The following is a 17,080-nucleotide window of genomic DNA, read 5'->3' on the forward strand; positions in this document are numbered from 1 at the left end:
GCTAGCCTCAACTCATAGAGATCTGCGTGCCTCTGCCTCCTGAGTGCTGGGATTAAAGGCATGTGCCACCACTGCCTGGCGCCATCGTAATTCTTATGATACACTGAGCATCACTTCACTGGCCTTATAAACTGTTCTTAAGTGAGCACTAGCTTAAGTCATTCAGTTTCCACTAACTTAATACACAGCAACAGAACCTTCACTCAGTGCTGAGGACCTGCCTGTAGAACTGGCTACGAGAAAGTTAGGTTTTTCTGAAAGGAGACAAACTGACATCTAAGAAAGTAGGGAAATTTAACTTTAACTATAGCAAAGTAAACTTAATAAAAATGCAGAACTTCCATTTCAAACAAGAGAGATACCCACCACAGTGGAAAAGCTTACCCTATTTTGAAAAAATGATGCATGGAAATGTGATGTTGTAGCAGATATTGATACTAAAGTAATAGTTTCTTCAGAACTAGGATTATGTAAGTAGACTTTTTCCATTTTTGGCATTCCAACTGGCCTGCAAAAGTAAAAAGAAAACTGTCAGAAATAATTCAAAGATACTTCTAACTTTTAGGATAATCATTAGTTGCTTAAAAGCCAAACATAAAATTATTAGGTAGATTCATATGCAAACACAGTAAATAGTAAAATACATTTAGTCGACTCAACAAATATCTGAGTGTTATTCTGTATGATACACTAAGTCAGATGCTACAATTCAATGAAATAAGTTTCAGCTGAATAATGCCTACAATTTGGTGAGGAAGCCAGCCTGGGAATGTGGTCTGATCTCTCCTCTCTACAACACCATCCTGCTTCTCTGTTAACTGTGAATCAGGTCCTCTCCCCAAGTTCCAGAGACAAACAGGTTGTATGAAAAGATCTAATGAATTAGGGATTTCTGTTATTCTTGTTTAATAGAGGACAATGGAATAGAAAAAAAAAAGCTTCAATAACTTGCCCAAATTCATTTTTTGAACCTGAATTTGCATCTAGTCCATGAACTAACACTCACAGCAAACTGCCTCTTCTTAAGGGAACAATATGAAATACATACTCAATGGCTCAGGTCTATTTTAATATTCCCCTTGTTGTTCCTTAAAAGCAAAATTTTACTATGAGTTTAACTGGTACTTCTGCAGCTATCTGTGTATCTTCCTAGCTTCTAACGCATCACAGAATTCTTTCCTTCAGGGCTCTCTCATAATCTCAGTGGCATTGGTCCTATTTCCCTGACAAGAACAAGAGCACTCTGAAGACAGAGGACATGCCATGTCCTCCTTACTCCGCATTGCCCATATCCTTCAGTAAGTAGCAGCTACGCATGGGCGCACATATGCACATGCTTGCTGGCTTCTTCCAGTATGAAAATGTCCTTCAGAACCCGATATTCTCAACCCAAATAAGTAAACTGACAGTTTTCACAATCTAGACTTCCAGCTGAGTCAGGACGTGAAGGACCCCAAGTTCCTCTGCAGTCTTCCCTGTCCTCCAGGTCACACTCATTTTCTGACTCAGATCCATCTCTCTTTCACAAGATACTTTCCCCGTGTAACCCTTCCAGGCCATACTTCTGGAAATTTTGTTTTACAATTCAAAGTCAATGTCTGTGCATAAACCTCAAATTGTAACACAGCCAGAACTGTGCTTTGCATTTGCATCACAGTGTTTATCATGATGCTTTATCCCTATCTTCAATTCAGTTCTCTGACTCTAATTTATTATTTGGGAAAATTTATAAACCAAAAAATAGTTTGATAATTTTCACTAGTTTAAGAAAATGAATTAGGGGCTTTAGGTTCTTTCAAAGATGATACATTACGTTAGTACACACAGGCTAGTCTTCTTCCCCTCAACTACTGCTCCCCAAACGTTACAATGCTTAAGCTAGAGAGAGGTAAAACTAGAATGGGTCAAAACGTAGAGAACAACTGACTATCGAGTGCCCAACCCTAATGGACCCATCTAGACAACACAACCCCTACAATGAAGGCTCAAGGAATGTAGCAAAGAGCGGGTAGAAAATGGTAAGAACCAGAGGCCAAGTATACCTGCTGTGAGATACTGTTTTCTATATCTGTATGACAGAGACACTACACTAATGAAATCTTAACAAAACCTAAACAAAACCAGCACAATGACTCTACCAGTTGGCACCCCGGAAGAAGAACTAAAACAATCAACGGGTGCCAAGAGAGAGAATCAGTTTTCTCCATGAATGAACCCTTTGAAGCACTATCCAATCCCAAATGATCAGCGCTAAACACATAAATACGAGCAACAGTAGATGAACTCTGCAGCTTATATTTATGTATACATGTGGTATATGTATTTCAATAATCATTAAAGAGGTCATGAATTTGGGAGGAAGTGGAGGAGGCACAGGAAGAGTTGGGAAGGAGGGAAGGAAAGGTGGAAATAATGTAAATATAGTACGCATGTATGAAACTTTAAAATATTTAAAATATTCTAAAAAATACTGAAAACCAAATGAATAAATTCCACCAAGAAATCTTTGGGGGAAACAGAAGGCTGCCTGAACTGGCAAATAGGAAAAGTAAGGGGCAAAGGGCAGTTGAGAACAGGGAACCGGAGACTATGGTATAGGAAGGCTGTCTGGACTGAAGCAAAGAGAGCAGCTCCTTAAACAAATGTAGAAAGGTTTATGTTTCCAACTTTTCTCTCAGATCTTCCAAAGTTTTTGTCTATATGTTACAATCTAGGAAGATACTCTTGCCCTGTTACAGTTTGGTCTAAGCACTGTCTTGGAATGCTCACAAACATGGGGAAGTAAGTCAAAAGATTTTGTGTGTATGTCTGTGTGTGTGTAACTAGTCTTCCTTCCATCTTGGGATCCTTTCCCTTCTTAAACAAAAAGAAACACAGAGCAGGGCTTGACATTCTGTCCTTAACACAGATTGTAAGACAGCAGCCCGTAAACACATAAAGTGGAGTAACATACACAGCGTACTGGCAGACGGCAATTCTGTTCCTAATGTGACACTGTATCTCTAAGAGTATTAGACTTCCCTTTCTTTCAGTTTTATTTTGTGTGCATCAGTGCAGAAGCCCAGGGTTTCAGGTCCCCTGGAACTGGAGTTACAGACAATTGTAAGCTGCCATGTGGGTGAGGGAATTGAACCTGGGTCCTCTGGAAGGACCGAGCCATCTCTCCAGCCCCAGACTTCCCTTTCATTTACATTTTACATGTAGATTTGGCCATGATCAGCCATGTAGAGCCCATGAAACATGATTTGCAAATATTTTACCTCACTGTGTGAGTCATGTTCTTTTCTTGATGGTTAAAATACTGTCAAAATCAACTGTCAATAAACTTAAGGGTCTATTTCTGCAATCTAAGTTCTTTTGCAATTATCTATGAATCTATGCTTATAAATATGTTTGAATCAGCCTTGCTTTGTAGAAAGCCTTTGAAAATGGAGGGCAAGCAAAATGGCTCAGCAGGTGAAGGCACCTGGGGCCAAGCCTGACAAACTGAGTTCAACTCCAGGACCCACACGGTGTATTAGGAGAACCAAGACATTCAAGTTGGCTTCACATGTATGCCCCCACACAAGTAAATAAAATTGAAAAAAAAAGTTTTTAATATTCCAAAGTGTGCTTCTTTTAATTTTAGTTTTCTTTTAAGGGTTGTTTTGGATCTAATTGTTCGGGATCCTTATATGTTTGTAAATTCTAAGATAAGATTATCAATTTCTATAAAAAAGGCAGTTGAAATTCTGATGAAGATTGTATTAAATCTGGGGACTGGAGAGATGGCTCGGAGTTTAAGAGTATTGCTTGCTCTTCCAAAGGTCCTGAGTTCAATTCCCAGTAACCACATGGTGACTCACAACCATCTGCACTGGGGTCTGGTGCCCTCTTCTGGCCTGCAGGCATACACACAGAATATTGTATAAATAAATAAAAAAAAAAGATTGTATTAAATTCATACATTAACAGAGGATTGTAGTCTTGTGTCTTCTAATCCATGAACATCTGAGATGGCTTCCTTAGTTCTTTAGTTTCTCTTGATCATAATTCTTAGTTTTGGGTAAGTCTTATTGCTTCTGTTAATTTATATTTAAGAATTTTATTCTTTTCGATGTTATTATAAATGGAATTCCTTCCCCACCCTATCCCAGTTTTTGATGCAGGGTCTCTACTAATCCAGCCTGCCTTTGAACTCAAGCCTACTCTACTTGAGTGCTGAGCTACAAGCATGTGCTGAAACTGTTTCTCTTTCTTTTCAAAGTCTTTTCACTCTTACTTAATAAAAATATAGTTTGTTTCTCCCTTTTTATTACTTCTAGTAGTCTTTATTTTATAAATTATATTTAGAGTGGGTGTTTAGTTTATAGATTAGGGAATACTTGCAAGTGGAGATGCTTGCTTCTTTTCCCATCTGGGTTCCATTTGAGTTCCCTCCCCTTCTTTATTGTCTGAATTAGAGTAAATATGAAGCTGAAGAGAGGAGACAAAAATTTGTTCTTGATGCAGGGGACAGTTTCATCCTTTCAGTACTCCGCATGATGCCAATCTTGGGGTCTCACAGATCATCTTTTATAGGTTGGAACATTCCTTTCTGTTCTTGGTTTGTTGAGAATGATTACTATGGAAGTATACTGTCTTGCTAAATTCTACTCTGCCATAGGCCAAAGCAGTTTTATTATTAACTAATAAAAGCAACCACATCAATCAGTACAGTATAGAAGTCTTTCCTCAGCATTCTAGGCATTTAAGTAAAACAGTGTGGAATAATAAACACATTCTCCTTACGTCCTCAAAGACCACCATATGAACTTTTTTTCTGGAAAAAAAGTTGTTACTCTACAATTTAAACAGACTGAAGGCTAAATGACTGTTAGTCTGTTAGTCATTTTTTTTTTTATATATTTGTTCTTGTCCAACTTTAGTACAACCAATCTCATCGAGGACAAAAAGACAGAGCATAAGGAGACAAGTGTGGCAGTTCCAGGAGCCTGTTGATCAAAAGGTTTGATTCACAATTTTGCTGTACATGGCTTTGTCTTCTTCTTGAGACATCAAGAAGGAAAAGTAGAGATAAACCCTAGCTGAGAGAAAGGTTATGGGAATTAGGAGTAATGCGGACAGAGAGAAGATGGCAGAAGGAGCACCAGCTGGTTAATGTACGCATGTGTGTTCACATAAGACAGACTTTCTCAAGCTCTGGGCAGTCCACACAAGAAGTGGAGGGTACACTGCAGGAAGAGCCTTCCCTGTCTAGGTTGTCCTCTCCTCTTGGTGACACGAGAGAACTCTGGGCCATGAAAAGAGAATGCTTATTTGCCAATAGGCAGCACATTCTTCATTATGCTACATCACTTCTACAAGCTCAGCAGTTAAAGATAACCACATATTTCTGTACTACTTTAAGACTGGCTGGTTTATCTACTCAGGGTTTCACAAGGCTTCTGCAAATTACTAGCAGGCCGAATTCTCAGGCTGAATGCAAAGTCCACAGCTAATGCATTTAATTTGTTGGCACAGCTCATGCTGCTCTAAATCCCCTGCCATCCAGCACCTCTACCTTAAAACCAGCAAAAAGAAACCTTACACCACGTTCCTCTCCTTCAAATGTCCAACACTTGGCTCCTGGTTCTCAAGCCAGACTTTGAAGGCTCTGGGTCAAGGTCTGGCCTACCCAGACAACCCTCCATTTTAAAGACCATATGATTTAGACAGAACCTTAGTTATAGCAATACCTGGATGAGTGTCTGTCTGACTGCAAAGTTAAGAGGTCTATATAGGTATATTAGAAGCCTGAAATTCTGCCAATCATTTCACAGATCTGTCTATCACAACTGTGTGATCTCGGCTAGCCAAGTTGAATTTAAAAATAAAACTAAACAGATGCCCAGACTCTTGGCCTGTTTGTTTCCATTATTGGCTGCTCCAGACGGAGAAGTCAAAGGGAACATTGGGAGGTATTTCTAGATGAACACAGCTGAAGCTATAAGGCATTTGTTCTCTATGTTTCAAGACCAGTACAAATGACTGTCCAGATTCTAGAGGCGTCTGAGGCTCCAAAGAATTGGGAGGAAACATCTAGGAAATGGAGCAGCTTGGAAAGTAAGCTGTAGCTTTGTGGTCAGTGGCACACTTCCTATGTCACAGTAAGATGACACTGCACTAGCAGAAACAGCTGCACAAATGGTTTCCCAAACGCCCTTAGACAAACCTCATGAGTGTCAATAACACAGCATTCTGTTGAATGGAATTCCTGCCATAGGCAGGAAGCTGGTCCAAATCAGCTCAGCACTTTGTACCACTCAATCACAGAAAACCTTACAGTTTTCATAAACACGTCATAAACCCTTGTGTGAGACTAAGAATTAGCAGTGGAAAAACTACAAGGTACCAAACAACTTGGAAAAAGGAGGCTCCTTGATTTTCCTGAAACACCAAAAAGTAATTGGAGAGAAATACCTTTTATATATTGAACTTATTTCGACAAGAGTCCTATTTCTAGCAACAACATATTCAATGTACACATTAAAGTCAATTAGTAATGATTTTAAACTGAATATTTGAAGCCATTTTTTCTGCACCTAATAATTATATAAACCAAAGAATTCAGTGAACCAAGTTTCTATGCCAAACATCTTTTACTGTTTCCAGTAAATGTTTGAGAGAAAGGTGTTGTTATGGAAACGGAAAACATTTAAGAACATTGGCATAAACAATTTGGATGAAGGGAGAAAAGGAGGTCAGCAGTGCCCAGACTGCTGCACAACTTTATTTGGAAACCGGAAAGGAGAGGGAGAGGGGAGGGAATAGAAATTAAACATCAAAGATATAAATTTCATTGAAAAAAAAAAAAAAAAAGAAAGAAAGCCAAGGACAGTCTACTGGCGGCTGGAGACGTGGTTAGGAGCACTAGTAGTTCTCACAGAGGACTTGTGTTCAGTTCCCAGCACCTAAACACTTAAACAGTGGCTCATGAGTGTCTGTGACTCCAGTTCCAGGTGATCCAATGCCTTCTTCTGACCTCTTCAAGTACCAGGTCACATGTGGTTCATACATATAAAATGCAGGCAAAACACTACACATGTAAATCTTAAAGGAAAAAAAAAAGGCCCATGTCATCAAACCATTAATTTGATGTCTGTGAAATGAACTATAGAGGATGGTAGAGATGATCACAGTAGTGATCACAGTTACTACCAGGTTTCCTAGGAAGCAGCAAGGTAAATGTCTTATTACAGCCTCATTAAGGGGCCTGAAATTGGAAGATGTCATAGGTAGTCATGAATGGAACTCCACTTTTGATACTAGAATGCTGGCAGCTTTCAAGCCTCACTGATTCCCCAATTGCCTCCTGCATCACATCTGAGCAAGGGGCAAAAAAGGTTCTACATGCCTTCATGGTTAATGAGAGGACCAAAAGTCCACACTCTTACCATCACCTTAACCTGAAATATAATAAAAGCCAAGCACATCTCCTTTCTTCTCTTTCCAGCAAAGGCTCTGAGACTTGCTTGAGAGCCCACTGTGGTTTCTTCAGAATGCTTCATTCTGTTAGTACAGATATGGCCCCTAATATTTACGATGGCCAGAATTATGCCTTTCCTTCTTAAACTTTACAATGGTTTGTAAAATATACTCTGGGTCATGTGCATTCACTAGAAATTGTACTCTGATCCCAGATCTCTTTCTGGGCTAGAGCTATGCAGGCCTAGCCTCTCTCAGGATGCTGGGCAGCAGAAGGCAGGCACAGTACCTGGTCAGCCTCAGTCATGAGAGAATAGCTATCAGTGTGCCCAGCACATAAACTTACTTTAGAACACTGAAGTTCCCTGATTTTTTGATAACCCAATTTTTCATTCAGTTCTTGAGCATGAACTCTGTACACGGTAATGCTGCATTACAATGTCAAAATGCTGAACACACACAAGTGCTGGGGGCTATGTTTTCAGTGTTTCTGGATAGAGAAGTGTAACAGATTCTATCAGATATTCAGCACACTATAAAACAGACTCTTGCTGCATAATTTTGCTTAAGTGTAAATTAATGTAAATGCTCTAAGCACATTTAAGGGAGCCCAGGCTAGTTCAAAGATGTGATTCAGTGGTGGAGAGTGTGCTTAGTGTATGCAAAGTTCCAGCTTCAAACCCAACTCCAAAAGGAACCGAAAACAATACACAAAATACAGAAAAAGAAAAAGGGAGGCTGGCTATGTTACTCAAGAGTACATGTCTTACTTTGGGTTTTTTATTACTGTGATAAAACACCATGACCAAAGCAACCTGGGGAGGAAGGGTTTATTCAGCTTATGCTTCCACATCACAGTTCTTCATCAAAGAAGTCAGGAACTCAAACAGGGCAGGAACCTTGAGGCAGAAACTGATACAGAAGCAATGGAGGAGTGCTACTTACTGGCTTGTTCAGTATGCTTTCTTATAGAACCCAGGACCACCAGCCCATGAATGGCATTACCCATAATGAGCTGCCCCCGCATCAGTTACTAATTAAGAAAATGCCCTATAGGCTTGCCTATAGCCATATATATCACAGTACTAATTACATTTTCAAATCAATGACACTTAAACTTATGCTAGGTTAAGAGAGAACCATACAAAGATTACAACATAGACCACAATTTGCTATGTGGAAGGAAAAAAAAACCAACAACACCAGAATGCAGTGCTCACCATGAAAAGTTTCAGCTTACAGCAAAGAAAGTTCCTTGCGATATAACTCCCGTGACCACTTTTAACAGGTCAGTGTATATTCCTGTCTGAGCACATGGTAATGACTGTAATTATGCATATAATCTTTGGAATAGGTAAAAAAAATCATGTAATTGTGTATCAATTGTTCATCAGCACACTTAGCTCACACCCTCATTTCAATGCGAAAAATGGTACTTCGGCTACATTATGATTAAATATAATCGATTACTATCACTTTTTATGCAATCATTTCCCTTTTTCAAGACTAAACAGTTATTCTTGAGGGTTTTTCTTGGTGTTTGTTTGTTTAAACAAAATTAGTTATAGGGTATGTTCTTATAATTTAAATACCACTTTCTCAGTTGCCCATATCCATTATAAAGAACTCTTTAAAAGGCTAAAAAGTTGTATATGATATGGCTTTTTAGAATATAAAAAATAATTTTTTCCATTTAGACAAAGGTCAAAGTCCACCAGCCAAAGACTGTTAGTTTCATGAAAAGAAAGAAAAGTGTGTGTGATATATAATAATCCTATCCTAAATTGAACAAATATCTATATGATGAACTTTTCATATCCTCTTGGGGTATGTATGTGTGTGATATCATCAGTCTTGACATTCAAACCAAATTTTAGGTGGTGATTCATCTCACCTCTGTGTGAACAATACTGGTTGTGCTAGCTGTGAAGGTTTGTTTTACAAAACAGGTATGGACTCTACTAAACTGGTCATCAGGGATATGAGAAGGTGTCTATGGTGGTCTTCATTAGGAACAGCTGCCCACTTCTCTTTCTTGATGAAATCCTGACAAACTTAAGAATGGCTCCTAGTATTATGTCCACTGATACATGCCTCTTGTACAGCTGTTTCAGAGACTGGACAATGAATCTAGCTGGGGTGATTACTGCTCTATCCTGAGATATTTTCGACTAGAGAAACAGAAGCTAGTGTCTCCCAGGGAAGAAGGCTACAGAAAGGAATGGAAGCAGTCAGCAGGGCTGTTCTCATCCTTTTGGGGAAAAGGTATTGGTAATGAGAGAATAAGAGAGTGAGCAAGTTGAGAAACACAGGAGTCCTGGGAGCACTGGATAATATGGACCTGCATATCTGCAGTGGCAGCTAAGTCAGTCTCCTTTTTGCTTTAAGGAGTTTCAGGTAGCATTTTTTCATTTACAATTGAACAATTACAGCACTGATTGAACCAGAGGTACTATAGGCACTCTGTACTTAATGCTAATTTTCTTATTCTATCAGCAATGGTAAGCTAGTTTTTGTAGAGTGTCCTTATGTATGGAAAGGACAGCTAAAGAAATAGGACTGAATCATTACAGTGCCTGTTGATTTCAGATAATTTATAACAAACTACAAGGCTCTGGGTAGATGGCTGGCCCAGTTGATAAAGCACTTGCTGTTTAAGGCTGAGGGCCAGAGTTTGGATCCCAGGGCCAACATAAAAAGCTGGCCATATATAATTAAGCACTAAGGAGGTAGAGGCAGGAAGGATGCCTGAAGCTTTCTAGCTAGCCGTCTAGCTGAATGGGTGAGCTCCAGGTTCAGTGACAGAATCCTTGTCTCAAAAAAACAGGGTGAAAAGATTCTGACATTCACATGGTGGAAGGAGAGAATCAAATTCCCACAAGCTGTCCTTTGACCTTAATACACATACACACACACACACACACACACACAAATCAAAATGTTAAAAAAAAATAGTTGCTAAACCTGTTTATCACTTAATTATCATTTGTTCAACCATTTAGCCTTTAGGGCAGTTGCAGAGATGGCTCAGTGGTTAAGAGCATTTTCTACTTCCAGAGGACTAGAGTTTGGTTTCTAGCACCCAATGCCAGGCAGCTCACAACCTGTTAACTCCAGGTCCAGGGATCTGAAGTGCCTGAATTCCACGGGCACCTGCACTCAAGTGCATATGTACACAGACACAGATGCCTGCTAAAAGTTAAAATGAAGTCTTTAAAAAACAAAAGGGAGAGATTTTCAAGGTATGTACGTATAATATGCCCAGAGTTAGAAAGACCACACTGACTTTAAGATATTGTCTGTAGCTTTCTACATATGTGGTGTAAAAAATGTAAGAAATTTACCATTCATCATAAGGCACCAGAACTTTTTTGAGGAGGGTAATAATATGATCAAATTAAAAGAAATTTTAATTACACTTTATTTATTTATCTATCTATGAGGGGCATGAGTATAGAGGTCAGAGGACAACTTTTGGGAGTCTGTTCACTCTTTCCATCATGTGGACAACACTGATTGAACTTAGGTTATCAGGCTTGGCAGTAAGGCCTTTACCCACTGTGCCATCTCCCTTGTCTCATGATCAAACTTTAACATTTTAACTTGCTGACACCATGGATCAAAACCCAGAAAACTACATAAGTGGCAATAGTCTTAGTTTTCAAACTGTGACAAGGGCCTGAGCCAAGAGGAGGTAGCTAAGCGGTGAGGGTTATATGAGAGCATACATGGATTTGGTAGAAATCTTTCTACTGATGGATAGGAAGGGGAAGAGATATGAGCGTTCCAGGGGAAAGGAAGCAACCCAGATGTCTCAGTGAGTGAGGAGGTGGGGACAGCAGACTGGGAATCACAGGCTTAGGCCCAAGTCATGGATGAGGGAAGGTTTCAGATATGATGTGTTGTTTGTGTGCTCACAAGGCGCAGGCAGAGAAAGGAAGGAGCAGGAGGAAGAGTGCCATGCGTTCCACAAAGTATCAAGAGAACAAAACTAGTGCTGTTAACAAAGGCCCTGACCAGTATAGTGTTGGGGACTGTGGACCCCCAGACCCTGAATTTCCTGTGACCCTCTTGCCTGCCAGAGTAAAAAACTTATAATGTTTACAGCTACTTTGAGCAAAACAACTTGTTTTCCTGTGTTTGCAGCTGCTCTGAGCACCAGACAGGGGAGTGGTTTCTGGTGGCCGCAGCTGAAGGATCCCGAGAGCTAGGGTGTGGCCATTGGTCAGGGAAGGCACTATATAAGCTGTCTTAGAACACAATAAAGTTGGCACTCTTGGCATTCTTGGGGAATTCAAGGATGACCCGTGTCTATGTCTCTGTCTGTGTATGTGTGTGTTTCAATCTCCAGCCCCTTGCCCGGCATAGTGCTACAGTGTGTTACAAGCATAGTACCGTCGTACACATACAGGCACTACAGGACCACAGTACACAGTTACAATATAGCAGTGTTGGGATTAGTGAGCTGCCAAGGGCATGGATCCTTTCCATTTTTCTGCTGTTAGGCAGAGTGCCCTGGCTTTATCCTCTGACTAGCACTCCTCACTGATGACAGGATGGTTGCCACGGCACCCCTGATGCCAATACAATATTGAGCATGGAAGGGGAGTGCTTCTTTCATATGTTTAACAATGGAGGGGAAAAAAATTCCTCCCCTAAAACTCTCTTTGACCTGTCTTCATACTCCTAGCTACACTGGGTCATATTTACCTGTGAACTGACCCCAAACAAGAATGATGTGGCAGTTTGAATGTTTTTGGCTCCCATAAACTCACAGGGAGTGGCACTATTAGGAGGTGTGGCCTTGTTGGAGGAAGTGGGTCTTGTTGGAGGAGGCTAGATGACACGCATCTTTAATCCAGACCTTGAGGATGGAGGGCACACCATTAATCTGGGTCACACCTTCTGTCACTATGAGGGCCGGCATTGCTCAAGTTTTCCTTACTGTGACAGTCAGCTGACTTCCTGCTGCCTGCAAGATATAGCACTCTCAGCTCCAGCACGTATCTGCCTTCATGCCACCACTCTCCCCAGTGTTGTTCATAAATGGACTGAAACTGGAAGCTAACCACTCTCAATTAAATGTTTTCTTTGTAAGAATTGCTGTGGTTATGGTGTCTCTTCAAAGCAATAAAGCCCAAACTAAGACAAATGGGAATGTTATAACCAACTTAAATGAATTTGCTCCTGAGCCAAGGACTTGGTCCCTTTCCCTAAGAGTTGAACAATTAAAAAAAAACAAAAAACAAAAAAACCCAAAAACCTGAACATGTATTAACAAAACAGAAGAGTGTGTGTGTGTGTTGGGGGGAGGTAGGTGCCTACAGGCAATAGGACAAAGCTCTGGGAGATATTCTACGATGGGTTCTGCTCTCAAACTTGCTGCTTAGTACCCATTTAAGAAAAGCAGAATGTCTGGAGACAGAAAAAATAGATCAGTGCAAGAAGAATTTCAATTGACTAACAAGGTTTATGTTTCTGAGTGTGGGGAAAAACATATAACTCTGAAAGAGGATGTGAACTAACACATTTGATTTCCTTTAGCAACTGGTTACTTCCTAAAGCCACTTAGGAATAGCTTTCTGTAGTGGCAATATACTCTCAGTTTCTTGTCATGAAGCTACTTTTGAGTCTCCAAAGAGCCTGGACTCTAAAACTGCAAAACACAGTATTTCAACAGTGAGACCTTCCATTTTTAGAGACAAGAAAGCTAAATGTAGGACTCTTGATGTCTATATCCATGTAGTGGCTGGGTGCTGACACTTAGGCTGGACTAAATTACAGTCCCCAGAACTCCTTTCTAGTGCATTTCTCACTTGTGAGCACTGAAGACTACAGACACTCCTAGAGTCTCTCCTGCAAGTGGGAGATGGCAAGAGAGCCAGTAACTATCTTATAGTATACATACCTTCCCAAGCTATTGAAATACTAATTAACGTAGGTGCTTCTGGAAGCCATCTGCAGACCAGCTTCGGTCAAAAGGGAGCTCATTCCAGGTGGGTGTGCTAATAACTTGGAAGACCTTTCATGAACAGCTTAGGCCTTCTTCTCTACCAACTACTGTTCTCCCTAGCTCAGGATCTCCTCCTGCCTGCCATGGAAAAGATCAGCAGCGGGCCGCACAGTTCTAGCTATTCTCCATCTTCTTCTTCTTCTTCTTCTTCTTCTTCTTCTTCTTCTTTTTTTTTTTTTTTTTGTTTTTGTTTTTTGGAGACAGGGTTTCTCTGTGGCTTTGGAGCCTGTCCTGGAACTAGCTCTTGTAGACCAGGTTGGTCTCGAACTCACAGAGATCTGCCTGCCTCTGCCTCCCAAGTGCTGGGATTAAAGGCATGCGCCACCACCGCCCGGCTCTCCATCTTCTTCAATAAATGCTTAACCAGCTCCCACAGCCATATAAGCCAAGTCTCTCATATGCCCACAAGAGCATTGCTAAACATATTCATAAACACACACATTTAAGATCCGCAGCAGGTTCTGATTCTCCAAATGAACTCCACTATGTATGTTTCTCCATCTGCCCACAAAATACCTTCTGTAACCCCAGTTCTTTTTTTTTTTTTTTTTTTTTTTTTTTTTGGTTTTTCGAGACAGGGTTTCTCTGTGGCTTTGGAGCCTGTCCTGGAACTAGCTTTTGTAGACCAGGCTGGTCTCGAACTCACAGAGATCCGCCTGCCTCTGCCTCCCGAGTGCTGGGATTAAAGGCGTGCGCCACCACCGCCCGGCTGTAACCCCAGTTCTATCTTTGCATAATAATACACATTAATGTTCTTAGACTATGCACAGATACGTTTGAAATAATGGTAACATAATATCTTAGTTAATTGAAGAAAATGTAAGAAAATGCCATACCCTCGGTGGATTATAACCACCAGGAACGTCTTTCTCACAGTTTCAGTACCAGGAAATCTGAGTAAAGAGTGCCAGCACATTTTGGTTCTGGTGGGTTCCTCTGTGGTTCACAGATGATGTCTCCCTGCTAAATAATCACCTTGTAAACAGGGCAGGGTGGCTCTGTCCTCTCTCACAGCCTAGTCTTTTTGCAAAGACTTCCCATACCATCATATTCTAGACACGGTTTCAGCACACAGTGGGGCTGGAGGACACAAACATCAGACCATAGAGAACACTGTTCCTTTTTGCTCACTTCTCTGTTTTAGGAGCAGCACAGGAGACTGCTGGTCTAAGGATCAGTTCCTTTCCTGTGCCTCCGATAGTCCTTCTCACTGTTACTTGCCTTGTTTGTGCTCTGCTGAAGTTCATCTGTCTTCCCAAGGGTCTTTCAGTAAGCTTACAAAGCTTCTCAGCCTGTGAGTTTTCAGTTTCTCTATGACTAGAGCCAGTCTCAATAAGAAAGCCCATCTGCTTCTTTTCCAGTTGATGCTGATTTTACTATTCCCACCAGCTGCCTCTAGTTCATACACCAAATGCTTCTCTAGCCATAAAGGTTATTGAAGGTTAACTTTAATATTCTGTATGTCATTTCATTAAGATTTCCTCTTGAGGAAGAGTCATATTGTATAATATACTAGTTTCAGCACTGATCACGAACAAAATATGCAAACAACTAAAAACAGCAAACACAACAAATATTACCATGTAATTTTATGTTCCCTACTACCACAAAATAATAAAGAAATAGAAAAGTCCACTATGTATTAAGTTGAAAAGCAAGTTAATGACATTATGTTTGGAAAATATGGTTATAGCCGGGCAGTGGTGGCGCACGCCTTTAATCCCAGCACTCGGGAGGCAGAGGCAGGCGGATCTCTGTGAGTTCGAGGCCAGCCTGATCTACAAGAGCTAGTTCCAGGACAGGCACCAAAAACTTCAGAGAAACCCTGTCTCGAAAAATCAAATAAAAAAAAAAAATATATGGTTATGTTTTGTGACTCAATAAATATAAATGCTGGAGCTGGGCGGTGGTGGCGCATGCCTTTAATCCCAGCACTTGGGAGGCAGAGGCAGGCGGATCTCTGTGAGTTCGAGACCAGCCTGGTCTACAAGAGCTAGTGCCAGGAAAGGCTCCAAAACCACAGAGAAACCCTGTCTCGAAAAACCAAAAAAAAAAAAAAAAAAGCTGGGCTGGTGAGGTGGCTCAGAGGTTAAGAGCACTGACTGCTCTTCCTGAGGTCTTGAGTTCAATTCCCAGCAACAATACAGTGGCTCATAACCATCTATAGTGGGATCTGATACCTTCTTCTGACATACATGTATACATGTAGACAGAACACCCACAAGTAAAAAATAAATTTAAATGAATAAATAAATATAAATGCAAAGGCCATAAAAGATGACAGTTCAAATATAGAAGTTCTAAGTAGTCAGGCTATGGTAGCTCTGCACTTTCTTGCCCTCACAAATATTTTGTGTCTAAATTTATTACAATGACCATGTGGTGTGGGACAATTCTGTATTCTGTCAATCATGCTTTAAATAAACTCTGATTGGCCAGTAGCCAGGCAGAAAGTATAGGTGGGGAAACCAGACAGGAAGTAGAGGTAGGTCAAGGAGAACAGGAGAATTCTGGGAAGGAGAAAGCCCATTCCTCCCCAGTCCTGCCCAGACAGGGAAGAAGGAAGATGTGACCTGCCCTGCTGAAAAGTTACTGAGCCACGTGGCTAACATATACTAGAATAATGGGCTAATATAAGTTATAAGAGTCAATAAGAAGCCTAAGTTAATGGGCCAATCAGTTTATCATTAATATAGACCTCTGTGTAATTTCTTTGGGACTTACTGGCTGTGGGAACTGGGCAGGACAAAAATCCCAACAAGCAGGTCCTCGTGTTACAACCATGTACCACTTGAAACAATAAACAAAACTCCAGTTTTATACTGGTTATTACCACCCTTCGCAAGCTCTTACAGATCAACATATGAATTTGGGAAGGTGTCTATAAAATGCTGTAACCTACGAGCAAAACAGTTTCACTACTCTGGCTTTTTGTGACAGGCTGCTTTTTATATTCCCAGCTGGTCTTGAATATTGATCCTGCTTTAGCCTCTTGAATAATCTTGTGTGCCACTTCATGTTTTAGGGAAACAGACGAAAGAGGGTCAATCCACTCCCAGAGAAATATATGATTCAAAAAAGAAAAAAAAAATCTTCCAAAATTATCATTTTAGAATTTTTTTTTTTGATTTTCGAGACAGGGTTTCTCCGTAGCTTTTTTGGTTCCTGTCCTGGAACTAGTTCTTGTATGATGTGGGAGTGATCTCTTTCTAATCTGTTGCTTTCATTGGTTAATTAATAAAGAAACTGCTTTGGCCCATTTGATAGGCCAACCCTTAGATAGGTGGAGTAAACAAAACAAAATGCTGGGAGAAAAAAGCCGAGTAAGGAGTCGCCATGATTCTCCCACTCCAGACAGAAGCAAGTTAAGATCATTCCTGGTAAGCCAGCTTGTGGTACTATACAGAATATTAGAAATGGGTTAGATCAATATGTAAGAGCTAGCCAATAAGAGACTGGAACTAATGGGCCAGGCAGTGATTAAAAGAATACAATTCCGGTGTAATTATTTTGGGGCATAAGCTAGCCATGCAGGCGGCCGGGTGCCAGGGACGTAGCCCCGCCGCTCTTATTTCAACACTTGTAGACCAGGCTGGCCTCAAACTCATAGAGATCCGCCTG

At 40.6% G+C, this 17,080-nt stretch overlaps 1 protein-coding gene across 2 annotated transcripts in view; it reads right to left on the reverse strand.

Annotated features, from left to right (window-relative positions):
• Nucleotides 1-17,080, reverse strand: part of Tmem131 (transmembrane protein 131) — a 157,270-nt gene that overhangs the window by 68,620 nt on the left and 71,570 nt on the right. For both annotated transcript variants that reach the window (XM_057751074.1, XM_057751073.1), the window contains exon 5: nt 385-508. In XM_057751074.1, coding sequence (XP_057607057.1) covers nt 385-508 — 124 coding nt within the window. The remainder of the gene's footprint in view (nt 1-384; nt 509-17,080) is intronic.

This window comes from Chionomys nivalis, chromosome 19 (genome assembly GCF_950005125.1).
Source record: "Chionomys nivalis chromosome 19, mChiNiv1.1, whole genome shotgun sequence".
In the NCBI taxonomy this organism is placed as follows: Eukaryota; Metazoa; Chordata; class Mammalia; order Rodentia; family Cricetidae; genus Chionomys; species Chionomys nivalis.